General features: G+C 39.7%; 1 protein-coding gene across 1 annotated transcript in view; it reads right to left on the bottom strand.

Annotated features, from left to right (window-relative positions):
• Window positions 1–15,460: 15,460 nt before the first annotated feature.
• Window positions 15,461–27,176, bottom strand: part of LOC103775038 (sodium channel protein type 5 subunit alpha-like) — a gene marked incomplete at its 3' end in the record, with an annotated part of 34,064 nt that continues 22,348 nt past the window's right edge. The window contains exons 17-25 of the mRNA XM_008942482.1: window positions 25,298–25,452; window positions 24,548–24,721; window positions 24,227–24,334; window positions 22,266–22,544; window positions 21,345–21,398; window positions 19,438–19,579; window positions 18,696–18,796; window positions 18,009–18,279; window positions 15,461–16,630 (exon numbers count right to left, since the gene is read on the bottom strand). Of these exons, the coding sequence (XP_008940730.1) occupies window positions 15,461–16,630; window positions 18,009–18,279; window positions 18,696–18,796; window positions 19,438–19,579; window positions 21,345–21,398; window positions 22,266–22,544; window positions 24,227–24,334; window positions 24,548–24,721; window positions 25,298–25,452 (2,454 nt within the window). The remainder of the gene's footprint in view (window positions 16,631–18,008; window positions 18,280–18,695; window positions 18,797–19,437; window positions 19,580–21,344; window positions 21,399–22,265; window positions 22,545–24,226; window positions 24,335–24,547; window positions 24,722–25,297; window positions 25,453–27,176) is intronic.

Raw genomic sequence — 27,176 nt, forward strand, 5'->3', positions numbered from 1 at the left:
CATGGGGGAGCTGGGCTTGTACAGAGAGAGCAGAGATGAACCTATTGCTTCTTCCTATGGAGGAGGAGATGATTCATAGACTGCTTGGCTGTGGCATAGTGCTCTCTGTTCTGATGAGAGGTGAAGACATGCTTTGAAGCTGTATGCATTTGAGGGAATTTTGAGGTGGGTATATCCTTCCCTGTGCTTTCACAGACCAGAGTTTGCCTCTGCAGGTTGATGTTACACAGACATTCCTGGACCTTTAACTGAAGTTCAGGAATATCATCTGAAAGGGGCTTTGGCTGCTAAAAGCAAATATTTTAGTGTCTTCCATCCAGTTCATGCACCACTCACAATTCACTAGTCCTTTACTAATAATTTCTTTTGGTCTCTCTTTTTCAGTCTGTAATAGAAAATACTACTGTAAATTTTCAACTCTTTTTTTTTTTTTTTTTTTTTTTTAGAGGGAGGAAACAGTGTTAAACCCTGATGAAGCACCAGGAAGATCTGTCTCTGTTTCATCTGTCTTTAGAAATGGAGAAATTATTCCTAACACTAGCAAATCCTCATTCCCATGATAATGAAATAACTCAGTCTGAACCCAGCTTATAGAAAACACAGAGCAATATTTACAAAGGAAATAAATAAGACGAATAAAAGGTAGGAAGGGGAAAGCTGCTTGTCAAATGTATTCCATGCCTGGAGCAGGACTGAGATGTTCCCTCCATTTCCTACCCCCTTAGTTCAATTCGCAGTCAAAAAAACTGTCCCTTCCCCCAATTTTCAGTTCAAATATATACACATTATTTGGGTTCTTGCTTCTAAATTGCCTCCTTTTGAACATGACTTCAGGAGATCCAGACATGTAACCCAGGAGCATATGCTGCAGGCAACTCTTTGGGGATGGATTCTGGATCTGTGCAGCAAACTCATGCAGCAAGTGGGGAGCACCCTTGGCAGAGGAGCCACTCCTAATGCAAACACTGATCATAAACCAACCACGTGAACTGGAACCCTACAGACAGGCTGACCAGAGAGAAGAAAATTGATTAAACCTCTGCTACCTTGCCAAATTCCTCCTTTCTGCAAGAAACATTCAGGTAATTCTGGCTTACCGAATGTCTGAAAAAGTTCAGGCAAGTCAGCTGAAATGCAATAAATGTGTGTGTCAGATGGAAGCAAGTACCAGCAGCAAAATAAACACGATGCGGGAGATCAGCTGATGTCATCTTTCTATTCTCTTCTCTCCAAAAAGATACCTTTTTCCCCACAGAGCAATCACTGCTTTCTTAAAGGGATTCTAAACAGCAGTGCTGGTTGCAAAGAGCCATTATTCTTCCAAGGTGTTTATAAAGCCTTCCTTTCATCCCATCTCCCTACACATTTGTTGCTCTCTTTTTTTAAGGATACAAAGAAATTGAAAAATGTGCAGTTCTTGAAACTGTGAGAGTTTGGAGAACAGTTTTAGTTTAAAACACTTTTTTTTCCCCTTAAAACCCCCTATGTTTCTTCAGAAATTGTTTTCTTGCAGAACTTCATTTAACAAAAAAAGAAAAAAAGTATTTTTCTTCGAATTTTGAAAGGTTTACCTGCCCTCCCAGCCTGCTGGTGCTCATTGGAGTGCTTTTGATTTCCACAAACCCCGACTTTCTGTAAAGCCTTTTACTACCTGGGATAAGTGCTGTGAGATGCTCCTTTAGCAGGAGGTGCCCTGAGGTTGTGGCATGCAAAATTCAGTTTAGCCAATACTTCCCTCTACCGGGAAAGAAAAATACTGCCATGTGTCATAATTCCCTTTGAAATAAAGGGAGGTAGCAGGAGAAGGGTTTTCCCAAGGATGATGAGAGAGTCAGGGTGCGTGGGATGAGGAAAGGTCATCAGATCCAGGATACCATCAATACATTGCTCAAAGGGTTTTGGCCAGCCCAAATTGATCCAAATTCAAGGAGGATCCCCACAAGCTTCCTTCCCTGTTGACTTCCCAACCCCACTGTGAGGGAATGGAGCATTCCCACCTCTGTGACACAGAGAGCAGGAGGTCAGCCCACTGTTTGCACCAGGGCTAAACCCACCACTGGGTCTCCTCGGGGATGGTGCTAAAGCTTCTATTCTATAACACTGTCTGGGATCTAGGCTTGTGCCTTCCTCCTGCTTCTTCTCATCCCCCACTTCAATTTCAATAAGCAAAGAGACCCTGACATAAACCCAGCTGCTGTGTCAGGATACATCTGTATCAGTCTTCAGCTTCTGTCTTTTAATTAAGTGTATCATCCTCACGGAACATCTCCCATCAAGCCTCCATGGGGAAATCCTGTAACGCCTGGCTAAATTGCTACATTTGTTCAATCAGACTCAAAGATATAATCCTAAAGTGAACTAATCTAATTTAATAGGGGGAAAACTAAAATTTGCAGGCAGTGCCTCTGTCAACGAACGTGTCCAAGTGTGAAGAAAGCATTCAGTGCTCTGATAGACAGATAACAGCTCACATCATTAAAGGAAAGTTTATTTCATCTCCCTGAAACGGCTCACCCCCCACCCTGAATTAGGCTATTTTATATCACACCAGAATACAGCTGCCTTTTAATTTAGAAGAGGAGGAAGGTTATGCTGTGCTGGGCTGAATTATGTCCCATTATCGTGCTCTTGCCGCCTGTGGACAGCACAAATATTTAGTGATTAGGCAGTTCAGGGAGCAGAGAAACACTGCTTCACTAAGTGGGGAAAGCATTTATGTGGGGTTTGGTGATTAGCAGGGTCAGAACAGCAGAGCTTGGGCTTGCAGCAAAGCCTTCTGCCCCAGGGAGGTGTTTTAGGAGGGGGTAAAAGTCTAAACTTTACCAAGCACTGTGGGATTTTATGGCCGTGATTTTGCCACAAAATCTCTAATAGTTAGAGAGGGTTGATTGGGTGGTTTTGGTCAAACACTACCTGCAAGCCTGCAGTTAGAAACGTATCTTTAGGTGCATCATGGAGGCACAGCTAATGGGAAGACCTACACAGAGACTGCAGTGAAATTCAAAGTGATAAAGTAATTTTTTATTTTGCATTTAGTATCCTGATGTCTCTTCTTTCTTCCATTGCAGTCCAGCATGCCCCTTCCCCCCTTCATTTTAACACTAATTAAAGTCAAGCCTCTTTCCAGTACATTTACTTAATATTTCACATGGATCATGGACCATTTCCCTTTTTGTTTTATTTGAATCTTCTAATTAATTGTAATGCCTATTAGTTTGTATTCAGACACTGCCATTTCAGTTTCTGGGAAGTGCTTGGGGTAGAAAGACCCATTGTAGCTAAGCAATAAAGAGCACAATGTCTTTAGCACAGAAATAATCCTGCTCCTTAGGACCCCTCTAGGCATACTGATGCTCACACAGGCCAGACCTCAGGCAAATTATAGGTACCAGTGGTTAAGTGACACAATTTCTGATAAAAGCTTGATAGATCTGAGGGAAATTAAATGGAGCTATCCTCCTTTTCCTTTTCTTGTAGGGTTTCCTGTAGGGTTTCTGCAAACCTCAGTGCCCTTTTCCTGATGCTCCTCACTGATGTCTTCATCCTTACACTTACCGAGTTGAAAACCCAGGGGCTGTAGGATGCAAGGCTTTGACTGCACATGTTATTTTGCTTCCAAAACTCTCCAGTCCATCAGATAAATTCTTTCTGGTCACTTTTCCATAGCGTACCTGCTTCTCCATCCATTGCCAACCCAAGTCTACTGCAACAGCACAGAGATGTGACAGCACAGCCTTTTCTTCTGAAAAGAGGGGGACATGACTGAATTCAGGAGCTGTCACTAATATTTTTTCAGCATCTTCACACTGAACAGCTTAAGGAGCCATCAGTGCATGTAGGACCTGCCCTCAAGCTCTTTCAATCTAAACTCTTATTCTGAGAGTGCACGTGCAATGGGGCAAATTGTCTGAGCCCCATTGTCCTCAGGGATGAGTGCTGGTGGGATGAAGGCACAAGGAGGATGGGTGGTCAGGAAAAGCCTGGGTGGAAAATTATCGGTGGAAAAGGATTCAACAACAAACAGATGCTCACAAACTGCCTGTTGTGTTGGACTGACCCATTCCCTTCTTGGGGAATACAAAAGGCACCAACAGGATAAAAGACCAGGAAACTATTTCATGTGCAGGTGTCCCCCCTCCACATTCAAATGAATGCTGCACAAGGAGAAATAATTACCAAATATACCCACCAGCTGCATCTCTTGCCTGACTGAGGTGTCAAACACCACCCTGCACACATCTCTTTGGGATTTCTCCTTCTCTCCTTTGCTCGTTGGTAAGAACAGTCTGCAAATTTTTCACTTGGGACAAACTATGGTGAAGTCAATGGGTCCTCCAAGCATTCAAAAATTTGCCCTGTTAAAAACCAAGGAATCCTCTGAATCGTTTTGGTTTGCCTCTTTGCAGAAGATCTTAAACAAGGGTATAATTGCTCAATGCTCTCAGCTTTTCATACTTCATCCTTAATGGAATATTCTACTTCTGACAAATGGAGACTTGAAGAACCATGCTGCCCTTGACTGGAAATCCAGCATTAAAACACATCAATGCACACACTGAACAACCACAGTTTGCTTTCCAATCTGACCCCATTTGAGTGCAGGGTCAGACCCCTGCTGGATATTGAATGCTCTCCTCAGCATCAAGCAAACTCCAATAATTTATTTTTTTTTTCTGTAGAGTTTTTGAGTGCTCTCTCAGTGAGGGTTTTCTCTTTTTTTTTTAATATATATTTATTTATTCTTTCATTTATTTTCAAGCATTGATTTGGGGATTACTTCAAAAGGGATAGGATTGGGGTTTCTGCCAAGTATTTTGAAGGGAATTGCTGTCCTCAACACAAACACAGCCACCCACAATGTCAAAACATCCCAACTATTGACTTTCATCTTTAAAAGAACTGGATGGGTTCAAGGGTGACCTCTCTGTGGGCATCTGGGAGTACAACAGAAAGCATGATGGATGCCTTCCACTTTTCATAATTTGCTTTTCTAATGGATTTTCACTTCTTGGCTTGTTTTGTACTCATGTTCATATTGAAAGGGAAGGGAAGAGCAACACAAAAGCTAGTTTAAATAGATAGTTTGAAGTAAAGGAAAAGCCAAAGTATAAATATATGTAAAACACAGGTAGCCACTTTGATCTCAGTGACAGTTTACTCCATTTTTCTTCAAACATTTTTTTTTCCTTGCCATATTACTATTTTTGTACAACACACTGACACCATTAACTCACTGGTGTCAATACCTCCCCAAGAACTTCCCTTCACTCTCTAGCCTCATTTCACACCCCAGGTTTAGTACCCACCATGGAGACGAGCACAGCTATGAATCCCAGCCTGTGCAGTGAGTACACAAACAAAAGCAGCCATTCCTTATGAAAACAAACCTAAACAAGCAGGATGACCTCTCCAAGTCCATATGCCTTGACAACCTGGTTCCAGTAATGTCCCCACCAAGGACTTGTCTGAGAAATACAGCAAAAAGGTCTAACTTAGCCCTGTTATCTCATTAGATGCAGAAACCATGACTCATTTAGGGCTACGATATAGCCCAAGACACTGAAGATTTAAATGGAAGAAGGTTGTCACTAGACTAAGCACACTCAGGCTCAGTGCAGAGTCCAAGACTTCCTCCCAAAATTATGAGTGTCTAGTAAACCTGACAGAGGTTAGAGCTCTACAACTATAAGATTTGTGGTTTTTTTATTTTTTCCAGTCTCATGTGAGTCAGTGGGATTCATGTGCTCCCATTAAGGTGTTTAAAATTTAGACCTAAGTCCAAGTCTAAATAAGCCTTACCATGTCTACCCTCCAAAAGGTCAGTGGAGAGATATATGTGATTATCCATCCTTAGGTGGAATAAGACCCACCAACCTCTGGAGATACCTTTCTCACCTGCATTGACTTTGTCATGAGCCTAGAGCTGAGGTTGTACTTTATTATTGATAAATTGTATTAGTTTACCCTTCCATATAAACTAAATAGATAAATATGCAGATTCTTTGTGTTCTTCCTGCATTCTTCCTGCCTGAGCTGACGTGTAAGCAGGAAGATATAAAGTCACCCAGACCCCATCCTCCCACTTGCTCTCTAGATTTGAAGAAAGTAAGTTAGCCAGAAACCTCTGTATTATTGTTATTGAATTGGGGTTTATTTTAGATAAATATATATACACACAAATATATGGGGGGGTTGATTTTTTTTTTTTTCCTCTTTTTTTCTTCACCTCAAACAACCTGTAACATCAACAAGTTCTCCAATAGAGGTGCTAAGGAGACCAGTCTCCCAGAACAGGTAAGTTCTTGCCATAAGCAAAACCAGAAGACACCACTTATAAAATAGCCACTATCTGAACAGTGTCTACTTCCTAATGATTTTTCTGTCATTTTGCTGTCTGTAAGAGCCATCATACTTCAGATATTTCTCAGCTTGAGAGAAAGGTGGAGACAGTGTCTTGCTGAGACAAGAGCAGTGCCTGAAGGTGCACTCTAGAAAGACACCACGGGAGCAGGGATGGTGCCCATTAAACTGCTCTGTAATCACCTGATTTGTCTAAAGAGATGTCGTTTTGGAGGAGATGTTTGGACCAATGTCAGGTAATGGGCTGCTAAGGCTTGCACAAATAAGTGAAAAATGGATCTTTAAGGAAGCTTTCAGAATTTAAGTAGGATAAAATAGTATTTGCTAAAAGCCTTGGTAATGCACGTAACACTGGCTCAGAATTAGTTTAATCAACACAAAAAACCCTCTGTATTTTTTCTAATGTATAAGTTCCATATTAGCTTGTCTCATGACTGACCAAAAATAAAAAAAAAAAAACCAAACAAACCTAAAAGCAACAAACCCCAAAATCCCAAACTCCCTTAAAATTGGGTCGGTTCATGATTTTAACAGACAAGGTCCTCAGCTGGTACAAATGGGCTCAACACCATCAAATTACAGCAGCTGAGGACCTAACTCAGGAATTGCTTGAAGAAATGGAAAGTGAGTAAAAGTTTCCCAGGCAAGTTAATTAACAGCTGAAATTAGCTTACTCCTGGGTGATGGTGGGTATCATCACAGTTTTCTTGCTACTGTGCCGTAGCCTCAATGGAAAGAGGAATTAGTTGTTATATGAACCTGAACATTCACCAGCTGCTTTTTCCCTAAAAAAAACAAACTCATTCCAAAATAGATCTCAAAGAATTTCTGGGAAGAACAGGGACAGGGGGTAGAATAATTCTGGAAAGTATTCAATTGTCCTTTGATAAATGAGGTGGGATAAATGAAAGGTGCATTTCATACCTGCTGCACTGGGAAGGAAATAGGGACATCCTCAGCTCCATCTGCCCCTCCTGGCTGCCCATCATCAGTGGGGGCTGCAGTGCTTGGTGATGCACTTTGCAGCAGGGCCAAAAATATCAACTTTTAGTGGTCTTTATAGTTTCAGCCATCTTCCCAGCTTTGATAAATGAGGTAGGATAAACGAAAGGTGCATTTCATACCTGCTGCACTGGGAAGGAAATAGGGACATCCTCAGCTCCATCTGCCCCTCCTGGCTGCCCATCATCAGTGGGGGCTGCAGTGCTTGGTGATGCACTTTGCAGCAGGGCCAAAAATATCAACTTTTAGTGGTCTTTATAGTTTCAGCCATCTTCCCAGCTTGTAGCATGGCTGCATCCTGTCCTGCACAGGGCTTTTTCATGGGATTTGGCTTTACCTGTGTAGGCATCTTAAGCTCAGGAGTGAGCCACATGTTTTTGAAGAGTGTAATAGTAGTCACTCTTGCCTGTGACTGCCAAACAGTTGTGTGAGAGTTTTGGCATCTTCCACTTTAATTAACCATGTTGATCCTGTAACCAATGCCAACAAACGTAGTATGCAATGTATGATACCTGACCCAGTGAAACGTTAAAACTGAGTGGCTTATAGCATACATAGGGGTGACAGTCCCCCACATCAGTGCTTTCTTAGGAAAGCTTTCCCAGGAGCACAGCTGGGGTTGAACCAGGGCACACTGAGGGAGTTGCCCCACAGTTGGGTATCAATAGAAGTACTGTCGTTGCACATTTTACAATTACACACATTTTATCCCCATTTCCTAAATCCAACTATGTGAAAAGAGCACTTGTCTCCTCTGTCATTCCTGAGATATCCATGGCAGAGCATGCCTCCTGTATTGAGCTCTGTGGTGTAGTACCACATCAGATTCCTGGTTCTCATTTCAGAGTAAAGCTGTGATTCACACTGAGGAGAAACTTGAAAATGTAAATTGAACCTCATTGAGGTAAAATACCTGCTAAAAGCATGAGCCTGAGGTGGGATGGGAACTCCAGATCTCACTGCCCCAGGGGCTCACAGCCAGCCCTGAGTTTAGCCATGGAGAATTGCTAAATCAGATCAATGCTAAATTAGATCAATCAGATCTATGCAAGATCTTCCCCATTTTCAGGGGAGCTGGAGGATGTAGAAGTTGCGTAAAAAGGTGTTTAAAGATCACAAAGGAGAATAACCTAAAACTTAACTAGAAATGTGCTCCCCATCTCAGGAAAGATGTTTCCTTTCAAGATTAATGTTTGGCTTGCTTCGTATTTTTTTCTCCTCAAATCCACATTTCCAGGTTACTGATCTTGTTGAGAAACACACTGACTGAATTTTCTCCTCTTGGACATGCAAATACACAGTTTGATAAGCAAGCCCAGCTGCTTCTCCTCAACATACTGCCAGACATCCACTTTCTGGACAGGCTCAGACACAGCCTGGCCAATCCCATGGCACAGGGTCATCTCACACCAGAGAGTTTGACACCAGAATAAACCATCAAGGCAGTTCATGGTTTACCAGGGTAGATGGACCATCTCCTTGAGATCCTCCCACCTTACCCCAAAACTTTCAGGTCTGTAAAATCCATCTTTCAGCTGCTAGCCCCCAAACCAACACTCAGTTCTCCAACACCTTACCTTACCAGAACTGAGACACCCTTCTAAGTATCCATCATTAAGGGATCATCTCCTTCCTTAGGCATGGTGGGGGGGGTTTCCCCCCTCATATTTTATACCTTGCAGCTGGCTCCTGTGGGCTGAATGGCTTAACCCTTTCCCTGCCACATCCAATAAAACTGACAGTCAGTCCCTGCTCTTCAGCTCCCAGGAGAGGAAAAATTTGCTGTATACTGTCAGGACTACAACGATCATGACAGGCAACAGCTATACCATAAGTGGATCAGACATAGGAAAACACTGAAAATAGCAAAAAGATTATTTGATTGATGAGAAAAAATGCCTGTGTGAGGGGCTTTAAGAGGTAAATCCATTCATGTTAAAATAATAAATAGAAAGGTGATAGTGAATAAGTGCCTTAATTGAATAAAAAAAAGCAGGTACTAAAGAATTCTTAATGTAGCATTAAAGGTATATCAAAAAGCAGTGGCTTGGAGCTGAAGTCAAGCTAATTTAAATGAAAGATAGACTTGTGATCTTAAGTGTAAGGCTAATTAGCTATGAAACAAATTACTAGGGGGCATTCTCAGTGATGTCTTCAGGTCAAGAGCTATAACCCCAGCTAGACAACTTACTTTAGCCAAATGCAGCCCAACACACACCTGCAAATCTGGCAGTGTTTAAACCTGTGTTTCCAGGTCCTTTCTGTGGCAACATGACACAGTTATAATATAGCACCAAGGTCACTCAGTTGGCTTGTACTCATACTACCCAAAGTTTCATGTCAACTTGCACAAACCTCAGTTCACCATCTGTCCAACAGGCTTCTGCATCTATCTGCCTGCAATCGTATTAAATCTGCACTTGACTTGTAAGCATCTCAGCCTGCTCTGCTACACCCTACACCCTCTTGCAAAAGTTACTTTGTGCTTATTGCAGGAAAATCTCTTTCCACCTTCTGGTTTTGCTGTCCCAACGCATATGAGGTCTCAGTTAGGGACCATATCAATTGGCTGGATGGGATGAGCAAACACATTTTGGATGAGTAGATCTTGCTGTTTTGGAGCAACTTATGCTTTGAGGGTATGTATGATAAATATTCCAAGTGTATTTTCCAGCTTTCCTCTGTGCCATGGGATCATGGAAAACTCACCGCAGGGAAACTGCACCCCTCCTATACACTTGGGAGAAAGGGGTTTTGATGCAAGCTGGATCCAGAATAAGCATTGCTCAACCCTCTGGTTTAACCCTCACTGGCATTGCTACAGGGTAAGGGGTAGTGGTTTTAAACTAAAAGATGCTGTATTTAGACTAGATATAAAAAAAAATATTTCACAGCGAGGGTGATGAAACACTGGAACAGGTTGCCCAGAGAGGTGGTAGAAGCCTCATGCCTGGAAACATTCCAGGTCAGGTTGGACGCTCTGAGCAACCTGATTTAAACTCCCTCACTGCAGGGGAGTTGGACTAGATGACCTTTAAAGGTCCCTTCCAACCCGCAGCATTCAATGATTCTATGGTTCTATGATTTATTCCACTCTCAGGAACAGTCACGACTCTCTGCTTCTATTTTGCAGGATTAAACAAGCTAGGATTCTAGGTTTCTTTCTAAAGTCTTTCTAATTCACTGCCTATCACAGAAGCCCTTTAATTCTTGTTTGATTCATACGAATCTTTGTTGACCATCATTTATCAAAGCATGTAGAGGTGTAGATGCAACCTCACCCGTGCCCTCCTGTTGTATTAGCACTCCATGGGCTGTGTCTCAGCTGACAGATCTTCACTCACATGTCTCTGTTTCATGGTTACACCACATTACACATCACAAAACTTTATCCAAGTCTTCACTGTGCTCTGCTGTTTCCATCACCTGGTTGCAATTGTCCCCATTTGGCCCCCAGTAGAGGACTTTATGCTCTGCCCTATTACATTTTGTTTATCAGCATACCAGTGGATTAGATCTACCACAATCTTCTTTCACAGAAAATAATTTCAAACCTATTTTATTCAATTTTTCACTTTCCTTCAAGTCCTTCATTGTTTCCCCCTCAAAATGTGTTTTACAGCCCTGCAACACACCCAATTCAGATTAGCAAGTCTCTGATTGCTTAAATTCCTTGTTACATCCTTTTTCAAACACAAGTATAACATTTAGGTTGGATTCTGTGGCCTTTTTCCCCCCTCTTTCTACCTGTCCAGATCTGACAGATTCTCACAAAATCCTTACTGACAGATTTGCAGTTTCGTGTGCTAGTTCTCAACAGTATTTTTGAAAAGGGTTTATCTGAATCCCTGGTTCCATTGCTTTAATTCCCTTCTCTGATCACCCATGGACATACTCACATTTTCATTCAGATATTTCTTGTTAGACAAGGAAGATATAATCCAATCTTGAATATCATCTTCACTGAACACAAAGGAGAATATACCTGGTCTTTATCAGATAGATAGATAGATCATCTTAAATCCTAAAGATGTCCAAAACCTAATCTCTACCCCCTTTTAAGCCAATCTCATATTTTCTTTATTTTTATTTCTTCTTTCTTATATAGCCAATGAGTTAATTATGGCTGTTTCTTTTTCCTACTCATGGTGTAAGTCTCTTTTACTCTGGAAATTCTCACTCATTTAGCTTTCTGACCCTTAAACCACAGCTTTCTCTCAGCATGATCCTTTCTTCCACTCCCTCTAAGTTCTCTCCTTGCTGCTAATACTCCTTTTTAAGGCACTTATTTATCTGTTTAGGTTTCAATCTCTACAGCTTGAACAGAGGACTCAATTTGGTTTTGCACTCAAGTATGTCATTTTGGTCTAAAACCACTAGGAGGAAGCATTCAACAAGTTTCACTGGCCTGTTGCAGATCCCAGTCTTAATTTTATTAAATTCAGAGTTTTGAGCAGGAATCAAGGGGTACACTGAGTCTCAGAACCCCTTGAAAGTGCCGTGGCACATAATCCGTTGAAGACATGTAACTATTCATCTCCTGTGAGACTGGCTCCCCTGCTTCTACCACAAACCTGTTCTCCATCTACTGAAGAACAGAAGCCACTTCTAATTTCCAGTGCATTTCTCCCCGATTATTCTATTTGCCTTTTAGACATTTTTCTCCCTCACTCATATTTTCTCCCTGGCTTATTTACTGAGAGTTTTGGTGCACCCTCTCAGCTCTTATTTCTAGGCTGAATAAATGAAACTTGAATCTTTTTTCATAACATAAATTGTTATTCATTCTAGTGTTGCTTTTCTGCACTTGATTTAAAACTCTTGAATTACAAAGGTATCTGGAAAACAGGAGGAAAAAAACTTTTCTTTCAAGTACAATAGCAATTTAATTTGCTAAGGAGCTGAAAATCACTGAACTAAATTGTCCACATGGTCTTGTTAATGCTGATATTCTCAATGGTAAAGTCTGTCTAGTTTATGCTACAGGTCCTGATTTTTGTTTAAGAAAATAGTTTCTCATTAGTTAGTTCCACATAGACCTTTTTTTTTTTAAAACTCTTTTGACTAGGGTGCAAATATTCAAGGCCTTTCCATTACCTTGATTTTGTGTGAAAAACATATATGCTTTAGGTAGTGAAATCAAGGCCACTACAGAGAGTTGTTCTGGTATTTATTCTCATGTTCTTTATTGAGATATTTATTGTGCTACATCACTATCAAAGAAATAAACAAAACCATCATGTTATTGAGCTGGTATTTCTCATGAACTGCCAAAGGGACAAGTTTTAAGCCCTCATATTTTTGTCATCTCTATTAATAACCTCTTTAAAAATGCAATAATTTGGGGTAAAATTTCTAACTGATACATAGCTTATGGAAGAGGTAACTGCTGAAGGGACTAGGTTGTTAACTCAATGCTCTCAGAATAGTGGTTAAAAGGAGGCAAGCACATAAAATGCTGTTCAGTATGACCAAAACTGATGGCAGTCCAGTTGGAAACAAGTCGGTATGTCACGTTGCCTTCATAAGAAACTAGGATCTTAACACAGACATAGATAAGATCCAAAATTAAGGGGGCTCAGGTGAGAAGCAGAAAAAATAAAGAACATGGTAAGAGACTTGCCTTGCTCAGAATGATATAACTTTTACTCAGAAGGGTTTCTGCAGAAGACAAATTTCACCCTGAGGGGCACTTGTAATTTCTTGCACCATAATCAATTCACTTAGGGTACCGAGTGATCTTTTGCATCCAACCTCCCACACTGGTGGAGCTCTGACTCAGCTTCAGGGTGGCCTCCCCAGGCAGACAGCCTGTATGTAGCTGGCTGTCAATTAACTAATGCTACAATCAAAAATACCCCTTCCCGGCACACAAACTGGCAAAGATGAGCTGCATTACTTTGGGCTACAGATATGTTTAAACCCATAATCACCTGAGAGGATGCAATGTGTTTTAAAAATAATTTTAGCCAACTAAACTAATTAAATTTAATTATTTATTTTTTAGTTGTTGGTTTTATTTTTTATTGTGAAGGAATAGAGACCTCTGGGTTCCAAAGGCACAAAGCTGTTGAATTCTCTGATATAATGCAGATTCAGTGTGCTCCTTTCTTAAAACCAGAGGGAGTATTAGTCAAAAATAATTAAAGATGATACAATGACAGGAATGGTTGAGAGAAGCTGAGGGAATATCAGAGAGGAAAGGAAAAAGTACTATAAATATTATTTGCAATCAGTGCTCAGACAATGTTAATTGAAAACAAAGTTTCCTTATTAGCTGTAATTTACCATTTGTAGTAAAAGAGAATTTCTATCCAAAGAGGTGAAAAAGACAGAAGAAGAAAGAAACACAAGACAGGACATATAACAGTCACTGTAGAGAAGAGGTGTTGATGAGAGTAGGCAAGTTGCAGCAGCTTGCAAGCAAAGAGTAAAGCAGGTCCTACTCAGTCACAAACCCCAGTTTCCTTTCCAGCTGAAGTCAATGTAGAGGGAAAAGCTCACCCAAGACTTGCCCAAACCTGCCAATGCCAACAGTGCCCACACAGCTACAGCCTTGTGACTAATTAAAATAAAAAGCATTTTATACCAGCTTATGTGTAATGTGTTTGAAGTTTAAATATGAAATTAAAAAGTCAAGGGTCAGTTATGACTATGTCTAGTGCATGGTGAAGGGTAACGTGACCGTTGTTAGACGCCAAAGTGCATCAGCTGGAAGCAACTCCAAGTACATGTACAAAGGATGAAAGGCAGAGTGCTGTTTGGACAGGTGTTTTTCTGAGAAGCCCAGGGACATGAAGAAAGATAAAGAACCTCATAAGGAAAATGTGACGAGGATCATGACAAATTACATGCATACATAGTTTCATAAGAAGTACAGTTTATGATTACATCCTTAGTCTTATGTTAACCCCAGACCCAAATGCTTCAACTCAGATTTCTGAGTTGTCTACATTACTCATACTTTGTTTTCTTCTAATCTTTGCAGGAGCGAAAGAACTGGTCCTCTCATCAGAGAAGCACGAGCAGAAGGAAACAAGGCTCCTACCACCAATGGGACCCATCTGCCTTAGGTCAAGGCCTCATTTCATGGCCATGGGTGATGCTCACCACTGTGACCAAGGACAGCTCAGATGGGGCCCATGTGGCACTCTCCAGCCCGGGTTTCTGGGGCATAAGGCAGCAGCTGAAGTGATGTTGCCAATTTGCCCCCAGTGGAAATGCATATTTCTGTCTCTTTACCACATTCACATGAGTGAATTAGGGCACGAAACTTAACAATTCTGTGAAGTTTGAGGAAAACATGTAATAAACACAATTTGTTACGGGGTGACCGATAGACACACGACACAGATGCCTCCACCTTGATGGGAGAGGAAAAGAGGATAAAAAAAAATAATCCTTACAGACAGAAGATAAAGCAGGGTTTTACTCGGTACAAGTTCTGTAATACTAAGAGTTGTGTTTATTATTTCATCAAGCTGCAGTAACACAACTACAATAGCATACATGCCAAAACTTACTCTGTAAATCAAGCATACCAAAAGAAGTCCACTGTGGTGGATCAGTGATTCATGCACTGGTTATGTTTGTGGTACATGTCCCCAAACATAAAAATAATATAAATCAGTAGCCATTTGCTTAACAGGTTTATGATAAAAGTATCAATTAGGAATGGACTAGGGGTAAATTTTAGCTCCTTTCCCTTTGACAATATATCTCAATACTGATGTTCTTTTTCTGTTCCTCAGCAGATCCCTTGGTGTTGAGCTTTCCTCTGCTTCAGGGTAATGCCAGCATATGTTGCCCATCACTGCTGGGAATACACCCCTGCTCTCAGGCACCCTGGGCCCTGTTTTGCAGTGGGATGTCCTTCATCAAACAGACCCAAAACCTTTCTCTGCATATGGAAATACTGAACAAAGCTGAACGTTTAGCAGCTACCTTAGTTAACTGATCATGATCAACAGACTTTGTGTAACAAGGAGGCTGCCTCAGCTGGCATGTGTTTGCAATGTCAGCTTCTGTGAATGTTTTAAAATGTTGTTACCAACAATATCACTGATGAACTATTTACAGTCTGGAGATTGTTGATTACCTGCAATTTCTCCATTCTCAACCATGATATTGCCACTACTGGCTCTTGTGGCACTATCATATGATGGAGGAAAGGATGCTGAGGACAAAGTTTCAGACTTGCCAGAACTCCTATCATAGTTTTCACCCATCATAGATGCTATAAGTCCTCCGTTTTCTGGAGAAGCATCTCCAAGAATGTCAATGCTGCATGTTCTGTGATTTTGCTGGTAAGAAGCCTGCTTTATGGACTGCAGGAGCAGGTGACTCCTGTAGGCACGCTGGATGACAATGGCAGAAGCTTCCTCTTGTCTGTGTCTGAGTGTAGTAGATATTGGCTCATATGAATTTTTCGATGGATTTGCAGCCATGAACTTCTCCTCCATTTGTACTTTTAGAGTATCCAACACCCCAGAATCTCCTAACACTCGTTTGGTAAAAGCAAACAAGATATCCAAGCAGTGGATCCTGTCTCCACTGACCATAGGCAGGTCCATTGCTATGAGTTCAACTTTGTTTGGTTTGGGTACACGTAAGGGTGCAGCCAGAGCATCTGCAAAGTCTGAAAGTGCAGAGAAAGTTATAAACTGAGTTGCCTCAGGATCAAACTTCTCCCAGACTTCATAAAAGATGTCAAAGTCATCTTCCCCTAAAGGCTCTGTGCTTTCCTCAGTAGCAGCATTGAAGTTCTCCAGAATAACAGCTATATACATGTTTACAACAATGAGAAACGATATAATGATGTAACTTACAAAATAAATAATACCTATGGCAGGTTTGCCACATTCACCTATAATACCATTTACGTTTGGATCACAGTATGGTGGCCCAGTGTTTAAAATAGGACTGAGAAGACCATCCCAGCCAGCTGACGTTGTGATTTGGAAGAGACAGAGCATGCTGTTACCAAAAGTTTGGAAGTTGAACATATCATCAATGCCATCTTCCATCTTCACATAGGCAAAGTTAGCCATGCCAAAAATGGCATAAATGAACATGACCAGAAAAAGCAAGAGGCCAATGTTGAAGAGAGCAGGCAGGGACATCATCAGTGCAAAAAGCAGGGTCCGGATTCCTCTGGCAGCCCGGATGAGTCTCAGTATTCGTCCAATCCGAGCCAAGCGAATGACCCTGAAGAGTGTGGGTGGTATGAAATGTTCAAACGCTTTCCCAATGCCAGAAAGCAGTGAGGCTAAAATGGAAAGGGTGACAACTGGTTAGAATACCACACTTCTGCTGAACTAGTAAGTAGGATGAACTGGTAATATCTGTAGAGCTGAAAAATATCCGATGTGTGCACGCTAAGGCCCTAACAGAGCAACCTTCAATTGATGTTAGTTAGAGTTGAAAAAATAGCTGTAGAAAACAACAAACTACATTCTCCAGCCACCAGCAGACAGTACCCACTGCACTAAGGATGGCAAGCATCTTTCTGTGCACAGCTTTAGACATCTGTACCAGTCAGCACTCATTCACTGGCGTTTTTATTTGACACTGATTGCATGAATACTTCAGCAGGTGAAGGTTAGGTTCCTTCTAAATGTGACTTCAAACACTGAGACTACAAGGGTAAACTAAGAAAACAAGTTATGACAACAATGTCACGGTCATCATTTAGGTAATAAAGTCAAGATATGTATAAGCAAAACCAGTGATAAACATAGAATTTGGGCATGTCGCTCTACAATGGCTTTTAGTTCAACACAGGGACATAGCTCCACGTGGATGTTATGTTACCTTTAGTTAGCAGGAAAAAATGAGAGAACTAATAGCACCAGAAGAGGTTTGGCTTTTCTAGGTTCAGATACATTTTACTGGACTTCCACTCTAGGAACTTAATTTCTCAAGGAAGAGTTGTATTCTTACTGGAATTTTAGCCAAAATATAAGTCATTCTAAAGAAAGAAAGTTTTTTTCCCTGCTATGAATCCTTCTGCTATTTTGACAGTACTAGCCCCAGGAATAGTTAAACTGGAAGAAAGCTCAAATTGTCAGAAGAGCTCTTTACCCCATTCTTCCTCTGCAATCCCTTCCAATAAAAGCTAACACATTTGTGTTGTTCTTTTCTCTCCTGTTACACAGTGTGAACCCTTCTTTTCAATCAGCTCTGACGAAGTTTCCAGCAACTGAATTTCATAAGCTATAATTTAATTCCAGACTTCATATTCTCTACATATTTCAATTCTCCATTACAAACACAGATGACAAAAACCAGCAATTTTTATTTGATCAAAGATTTCTTAGTTGTCACTAAATCTGTAACAATGGAAATTATCATATAACGTGGTACTGGAATGATGTGCTATTCATTCTGTCTTTCAGACTAGGAAAAAACAACCCAAAGAACAATTCTGAAAGATTTTACATAACACAGCTGCCTTTTTAAAAAAATAAATTATTAAAAGAAAATAAAAAAAAAATATTATTTCATATTATTTTACTATAATGATGATGGGGATTTATGATTTCCACTTCAACACCCTTTTGCAGTTGATAAATTCTAACCAGGTTTTTTTCCGAAAAGAATGATAATTGATTTAGTAAAGAATCTGCCAAACCAATTTTACTTACCAACCAGTGACATGATCACAACAACTAAATCAAATATGTTCCAGGCATTTGAGAAATAGTACTGTCTCAGAGCCACCAATTTCAGTACACATTCTGCAGTAAAGATGGCAATGAAAAGCAGATTGAATTTGTTAAGGATGTTAGTCTTCATTTCACTTTGCTCATAGGTTTCCACCATCATGGTGACCATGTTAAGGCAGATGAGAGTCATGATGAAAATATCAAAGGCTTGGTGTGTTACAATGTCAAAAAGGAACCCTTGGTATCTGTTCTAGAGGAAAAAGATACATCTGGCATCAGTTATGAAACTAGAAAGTATTCATGTACATGTTTCCAACAGCTCCAATTTTTATGTGGAAAAGCCATTCAACTATAGCAGAGTCAGAGAAATTTAAGAAAGGCAGAATATAAAAATGGCATTAAAAATCTCTTCCCATCCAGAAATTTAATAAGTTCCAAGGTGAATGTAAAACTCAACAATATTTATGCAAGAACTCAATAAATATTTAACCTGTAAAATCTTTCAGTGCGATTTCTTTTGGTATGGAATTAACTTTAGAGCACTGTCTGAGTATCAATGTAAAGACAGTATAAATAATTTATATGAAATACATAATCGTATGTACTTTTCAGTGAATTAAATTGCACTTCTGCAATGCATTTTCCTTTTCAAGAATTCAGCCTTACCAGTGGTCTTGGAATGGGTTTTTGAGGTTTCTTGGATCCGAGCTTTTTCATTGCATTGTAATATTTTTTCTGTTCTTCTGTCATAAAGATATCTTCCCCACCTAAGTACAAAAAGAAATATCACTGTTATTTTGGTGAGAAAACAGCACTTCTGCAGTTACAAAGACTAGAATTCTGGAAACTAGCATTCCTTCCTTTTTCACATCTTGCTGGTACTACCCCTTTTCATAATGCGTAACTGTGTCCAAAAATCAGAGTAGCACAAACCACATATTCACAGAGCAGAAGTCCTGGGGTAAAACCCAGCTAGCTCAGAAAGCATGAAAACAAAGGACCTACTGACAGCCTGGAAAGGAATAAACCTTCCTCTGGCTTCCCACATCCTGGTCTTGTGTAAAACCCATTTTAAAATACTCACCAGACCATCTGTACCAGATCCCTGTCTAAATAATGAGAATAATGAGTCTCCTGTCATGCTCAGTTACCAAAAAGAAGCAAAATTTTAAGAGGCTGCGGAGATGTCATTGCCTTTGACATGCTGGGGAAAGAACTAGATATTTAGGTTGTAGAGGAAAAGAGAGGAGGAAGAAACCCACCCTAGGTGTTACTTCTGCTAACTTAATTAGTCATGCTCTTGTAAATGCCAATAGAAGTTCTAGATTTCCATGTACAGCAAGGACCTTATCCTCTAAAGATAGCATTGCCCATGACATAATAGCTGTCTGGAAGCAAAACAATACACTTATCTTTTTCTTTTGTTGATTGAAGTTGTCAATAATAACACCAACAAAGAGGTTCAGCGTAAAGAAGGATCCAAAGATAATGAAGGCCACAAAGTAGAGATACATAAAGAGATTGTGCTCCATTTTTGGCTGTTCATTTTTCTGCAAGAATCAGAATCAATGTGAAAAAATGATCAATAACAAAATGAGCCCAGTTCAGAAAAATCTTCATACTGCAGATCCTCACATGAAGTGATTTTATGGAAGAACTAAGATTTACAGCTCTACTTCTCATTCTAGCAAAATCGGTATAGTTTAAAACTATCAGTAGTGGATAATACAAAATATTTCATATATTCAACACTTTCGGAAGTGGAAGAAAATAGTGGTAGAAAGTAACATTTATACTGTGACTACTAGATGCATCAAAATTCTAGGACCTCATAAGGACATCATTGCTCAGATGCTGACTGCTATCCTTTCAGAAATTAAACATGACTCTTACGAAACTACACACCAAGCACAAGACCTGAGAAATAACTAACGAGATAACATGGCTCAAAAAAATAGTATTACAAAATGTTTATACTATGACACCTTTCTAGTTAATTTGTTTTCTTTTAGAGTGTTTGTTTCTGTAATTTCTGGCTAGTTAATGCCAAACAGGATAATTTAATTCATACTGATATATTTGCACTAAAAAAAATGTAGAGCACAACTTAGTCTTTGACTAATGGTGAGTGATGTTTACTTTTATTTTAAATGATTTTTTTTTCCCACAAAATCTCTTGTTAGGGTTTTTTTTTTCTTTTCAGAACTGACAGAATCCTACCATCTGCAGCTGATTGAGTCCCTAGTGAAGTCAATAGAAATAGCTACTGAATTGGCCATTCTTGACATGATTTCACAAGCATTTCAGAAGCATTTCTTCCCAGAAGAACAGGAGCTGTAAAATGCTCAGTACTTGAAAAATCAAGCCAACTATTTAGAAGTCTAATTCCAAGTTCTTGCCATTAAAACCCTTGGCCTAGCTGTGTTTTTTTCTTATTATAAAAAAAAAAAAAAAGTTCTTCTTCTATGGCTATTATCAATCAAAATAAAGCTAGAACAAGAGTTTTTTTAAATTGAAACATAAAACCCCCATTTTCCTACAGGATTATTTTGAGATTGATTCCTCTGAACTCATGATCAAATTAAGATCTCCTCTTAGTTTCCAATTCTTTGTCTTCCAGGACATACCACTTTGTTCTGTATAACGTTGGATGACACTTCTGGTAAGACAGCACACAAGACTGGTAATATAAACAGTAGGGAAAATGGAACTAGTGATGCCTGACATTGTTTTACAGTAACTTAGTTTAAAGTCCACTTCAAAACATAAACCCAAACTTCATCAGGAATTGAGCTATTGTGGCTGAGCAACCATTTAAAATACAATCTGGTTTACTCCAAGCTTGAGTTTCATGAAAGATGTGTGAAGGTAAGTGCCTCCATGTGAGTGGGAACCCTCAATTCCTCTGCTAGCCGATGGACGTCTAGTAGTGTCAATGTAGTGTAAAGAGGTGTGCAGCTGAACAGTATAGATATCCAAGGCAAGCTGCAATGCTCACTATATCCCTCTGAGAATACTGATGAGGCCTCCATGAACCAGAAGACTCTTGGAAATGAGGTCACATGGAGACCTTTATGCTATAGGTAACTGCATTTAGGTGGGTGGATCTGGAGTTGAATCTCTCTCCCTGTTACAAGACATTAGCTTTAGGATACTATGACTCATTCACAGATTAAATGTTTATATCAGCTGATAAAAATAACTCCTGGGAAGATTTAGCACGGATAGATAGCAGGTGAAAAAAGTGCAAAAAACAACACTTTTGTAGAAAGCTGTAGCATTAACAGAAAATATAACCTGAATATGGTGACTGACCTCCCGTGAATCTACTGCCGCGTACATTATGTCCATCCAACCTTTAAATGTTGCCTAGAATGGGAGATTATAGACAATGTGTTAAACTTTCAGGGTAAAAGTCTTCACATAATTTGCAGTACCCAGATGACACTGAGGTAAGAGCCTTTGGTACGGTCACATACACAAAGCACTGAGCTTCCACTTTAAGGAAGCTTGCCCCTGCTGTATATTCGGCATTCTCAGCCTTATCAGGATCTGAAAGCTTGATAGAGTGGGATAGAACACGTTGTCCTAGGGTGCTGCCAGGGCAAACCTTCACTAGAGTGGTCTACTAAGGGCCATGCAATCCTAATGGCTGAAAAAAAAAAAGTCTGTGTTACAGATGGTTATTTCAGTATTTGCCCCAGGTTTTCTTCCAAGATTGACTCCAGCTCTCAGGCTCATGAACCTGCTGGAGGCTGAAACAGCTCTTGTCCACCAGCTGCTTACTTTAACACCTGGAAAATCACAGAGGGATTTAATTTCCATTGGATCAATTTAATTTGTGTACACGAACAACAGTGGTGTGTGAACAGCCAGCTACAAGGGAAGAGCAAGCTGTATGATATCACTGATCTCCACCTCCGTGAAGAAGTTCTTCAATATGAAGGTGGTGAGACTCTGGAATAGATTGCCCAGAGAAGCTGTGGATATCCCCTCCCTGAAGGTGTTCAAGACCAGGTTGGATGAAGCTCTGAGCAACTTCATCTAATTGATAAGAGTCCCTGCCCATGGAAGAGAGGTCAGATTAAATTATCTCTAGGGTCCCTTCCAACCTAAGCCATTCTATGATTCTATGATCTATAGGATTCTATGATCATCCACAAAGGTGAGTCAGAATTGACAGATAATCAAACCCATCAGACATGGTGTTGGCTAGTGAAGGCAAGCAGAACTCACCACTTGAAGAAGAGCCAGGTAGCCAGAGCCAACATTGTCAAAGTTGACTTTAACATTGACCCAGAATATTTTTCCTGTGTTATTATACATTTTACAGTCTGCTATGTCATTGATCGATTTATTTAATTCTGAATCTTCTTCTGTCAGATTCACGCATTTCCCAAACTTCCCAGCAAACAGGTTCACTCCCATGATGCTAAAGATGAGCCAGAAGATAAGGCAGACAAGCAGAACATTCATGATGGAAGGAATGGCTCCCAGGAGGGCATTGACAACCACCTTGGATGAAATGGGAAAGGAAAAATACACTTACATAAAGATGAACCCAAGTATTTGCTCAGTGTAATAAGCAGTCAGTCATCTCAGCAAAGAGAAACTTAAAATTTTCTCTGTAAGTACTAGTCACAGCTGGCATGGGGACCTTGAACAAAGATTCAAAGGTCTATAGCACCTCTTAAGTTTTCAAAGGACTGGTTGGTACTTTTGGGGCTGCTGTGAGCCACTACGACATAAATAGACTACAATGTGAGTCCATCTTCTTTTGATCTTGGTTTTGCAGTGGGGGATCTTTCACTTGTTTGATTTAACTTTTTATAACATAAGATTTCTGAAGTATTTATCCACAAGCACTAGTACAGAGCACTAGTATTAAAACTGTAGTAAACAGTTTTTAAAAGGAGCAGTAATAACTCTCCACTAGTACTTTGCTAGATTATTTTTTTTAGTGGATTATGATTGTGTTTGGAGTCTATAACCATGAGCTAAGTATTTTTTCTGTGCTAGGTGCTGTATAATCACAGATGTCCACGTAGGTTTTAAGTGCATGCTAAGAGGTAAGAGATTGCTTCATAAAATGGGGCAGGGTAAGGAAACTGAGAATATTTCTTTGAGTTTTGCAGTGAACTCAGCAGTCACATAGTAAAGAAGAACTTGATGGATCAGAAGGAAAACAAAAAAGCTTTCTGAATGCTTTTGTGGAGACCACATCACACACGTTCCATAGAGCAAGACAGAAAGTACAATTGCACCTGTTTCAAAATTGACTCCAGACATGGAAATTTTTACACATTCTCTTAATTTCATGTAATCTCTGTCTGTTTTCACAAAGACTAGGCTGCAACCAGAGAGATTCCAGTCTCACTTCCAGAAGCTATCCAAAAGCAACCATTATCTCAGCTGCATTGAGGCTGCATTCCCATCTGAAGGTGTGACAGTGATGCCACATATATTTCTATCACCTCTTTTCAGATTCCAGAATATATTCCATAGAAGACCAAAGTTCTACCCAGATACCACCGTGGTTATCATTCTGCTTCACATTGCACTATACAGACGTGTTTTGCATATGGCTGAGGGAATCTTTCTCTGCATTTGCACAATGGTAGATTTGTCATTAAATGTAATTAATGTTCAGCACCTTCACATTGTTCCAAGTGCTCCTTTGATAGAAAAGCACAGCAAATATTCTAGAGGTAAACACTCCTAATTTTTGAAAGAATAAATCTATCTGGAACAATAATTTGAACAAAGTACCTCTTAATAGCCTCAAGTTTTTGTAAAACAATCCAGTAAGAACCTGCAGATTGGAGGTGATTGATTCCTCTGAATTAGCTTGCCATCAGACTTAAAAAATGAGAATTGTGTTCACATTTCTTATTGTCTGTTTTATTTTTTGCTCTCTTAGCAAGACAGGAACACAAAAATGACTGAGCAGCACTGGGACAAAGTTCTGCCTAGTCTAGTTTTAGTTTCAGCTACACTTGGTTTGATCACTTGAGGAAAGCCTATACGGAGGAGCCAATACAGAGGAGCACAGAAAAACTGCTTTTTAAAAACTCATTTGACAGGTCCTAAACTGTATTTAGGGTAGCCACATGAACTTCATAAAGACACAGTCATGAGTTACGAACCTGTTACATGCTTATTAATACTGAGAAACTGCAACTTGTATTCAGTCTTACCCTCATTCCCTCAAATCGTGACAATGCTCTCAAGGGTCTCAGAGCTCGGAGAGTCCTGAGAGTTTTCACAGGGCCAAATGAACTGCCTAAGAGGTTTATTAAAGACACCTGAATGGGAAGACAAAAAAAAGTATTAGGAAGATCCTGACAACTGTTTCCTTTGTTCTTGTTAGAAACAAAACCAAACAACCCCAAATCTCACCATATTTTCAGTGCCCAACATGCAATAACCTGAAACCACCATTAAAGGAGATAACGTTGCATCCAGAAAATAATCATTCTGCTACTATATCTTCCATCAGGACTGATGTAAAAACTTACATCAACAATGAGGAAGTCCAGCCAGCACCAGGCATTGGTGAAATACTTCTTGAAGCCATAAGCCACCCATTTCAGAAGCATCTCCAGCACAAAGATGACAGTGAACATTTTGTCAAGAAATGCCAGCATATTCCTAATGGTTTTCCTCTCATTTATATGGATGTCCTCAAATGCCTGAAATCATAATATATAGACAATGGGCAAAAGTCAGAGATGAGTTTTATAAAATGGAAGTCCAGCATCATTAAGACCCCTTTGTCAGATGATAAACATGCTATTCTCCCTGTCCCTTCTCTGTATGGTACGGCCCTCTGGACACACACGTCATGCACACTGGAATCCTCAGAGGAAAGTATGTATTTTTACCAACTTATTCCATGAAATCTATACACAGAAGTACTGTTTTTTTCATGTATTAAGAGTCATTTATTTGTTTTAATGATATAAAAACTCTATTATGTTTCACAATTGTGAAATAACTTCCCGAGAAAAATCCAGTATACAGCTAAAATAGAACTTTCTGAGATTTACGTATTTTTAGCTTTGCTCACTCTAATGATTTTAATAATACAAATAACAATTTACAATAATTACAATAGATAATAAATGACTGCTGTGCAAAGAGCCTCTTCTTTTTTTCTCTTGATGAGTTCAAAGGTAACTGCTGTGTTTTCTGCTAAAAATAACTTCTCTGAGTGCTGATAGCTAAAAAACCTTCTAAATAAATACACGAAACTGTACTACACTAACCAGGGCTCCACTACTCAGAAGAATCATGAATATGATAAAGGATTCAAACCAGGAGTGTTCAACAATCTGGTGGCAGGTTTTCCTCAGACTCCACCACGTTTCTCCTCCAAATTTAAAGTCACTACGCACACAGCACCGAAAATGTCGAACACATCCTGAAAGTGAAAGACAGCCATGAATGTGTGGAAGGACTGTACATGCATGTGAAACATTGCTCTAGAAACTTCTGGGGACAGGGAGAAGCCAATGCTCACGTTAATTGTATCATTGTTGGTTGCCTTTCATGTTTCACCATTAAAAAAAAAAAAAAGGAACGTCTAATTTTGTTTGCCTTGCAACTCCTGTTTATATATGCATATAAAGGAGAAGGGAAGCCCTTTGGACAACTTTCCATTGTTTCAAGCTATTTCTGAGATACTGGACATGCTCCTACAGACTTGCTGTTTGGATACAAGAAACTTCATGGCCATGGGAAGAGTCTTGATGTTACAAAAGCCTTTCTCAGTTTCTGCACATGGGAAAGCAGAGACAAGATACCCCAGAGTTGTCTTCAGTACTGAAGCATTATACTGTGCCTTGCAAGGTCTATTCATTTATTTATTTGTTTCTGAATGTGTGGAGTGGCTGATTTTATATGATATAACCTGCAAGAGTATGTCATATTCTAGCTGAGGCAGGCTCCATAGCAGGAAACATGTCCTTTCAAACTCACTAGATTACTTCTTACTGCAGACAATGATGCCAGGGCCACTTAATGTTTTCTGAACACACATTACAAAATCCTGGGCTTGATTACTTATTAATTTTGCAAAGAACTAGGTCACTTTGGCTAACATTTTCCTTGCTGTGTGTTCTGTGCTGATGCATGTGTTTATTATAGTGAAAAAAAATCATTAAGAAAGCTTCTGTCATGTCCAAGCATGGCAAAAATAATATATTTATGGCACATATATACATCTTCTACACATATTATATGGTATCATATAGATATATAACTCACATATATAGATGGATTTATGTAAAAAATTCTGATTGTTTTTCTTTCAATAACCCATTTCCCCAGTAACATGGATCTGATATATGAGATGAAGCAGGGAATGGCACTTGCATAATATACAGATTTTTTTTTTTCTGAGCTAGGTACAGTTTTGCTGCACTTTCAGTTGAGCTCTCTAATGGCTTGGTCCAGCAGGCACAGTTCAACCTGGGACTCCAGAGCACAAAACAAGATATTTCTCATTTCTTCTCTGAAGCAGGGAAAGAAAAAAAATTGTTTATTTTTGTTCTAGCTTTTCTACTGGCAAAAAATGCCATTGATAAAGTAGTTTTGAAAAAAAAATGCTGCAGCTCAGAAATTTGACATTTGTGTTATTAATGCTATATTAATGTTATAGTAAAGTTATATTTTTGTGTTATCTGTGTGGGTTTTTTTCTGAAGAAAGAAAATTGCACTGTAGGTATGGTGGATATGTCTAAAGATTTATGATGTATAACATAATAGTTAAAATAGATATATTATTGCTACACAGATAATACTTTACATTCAGGTACAACACGTCTCCAGCCTCAAATAATTTCTACATGCTTCACTGTTATTGATTCACTCCTAAAACTGTGCATTAGAAGTTTCATTGACCCAAAAAGGTCACAAGAAAAAAAGAAAAAGGGCAGCTCTGCAGAACAGGGCAATCAGGGGGTGAGAGTGTTTGCAGCCAGATTTGATTTATCCATGTTCTCATCAAATAATATATCCAGGAAGTGGTGCTTGAATGGGAAGGCAGTGATGAGAGAAATGTTTTGCCTTTGGGGTGGAAGAGGAAAGGAAGGTCAGAAACCTGCAGCACCTGCTGCTGGGCTCCATGTATGCAAAGATGAAGAT

The sequence above is a fragment of the Merops nubicus genome, unplaced genomic scaffold (assembly GCF_000691845.1).
Source record: "Merops nubicus isolate BGI_N331 unplaced genomic scaffold, ASM69184v1 scaffold716, whole genome shotgun sequence".
Classification (NCBI taxonomy): Eukaryota; Metazoa; Chordata; class Aves; order Coraciiformes; family Meropidae; genus Merops; species Merops nubicus.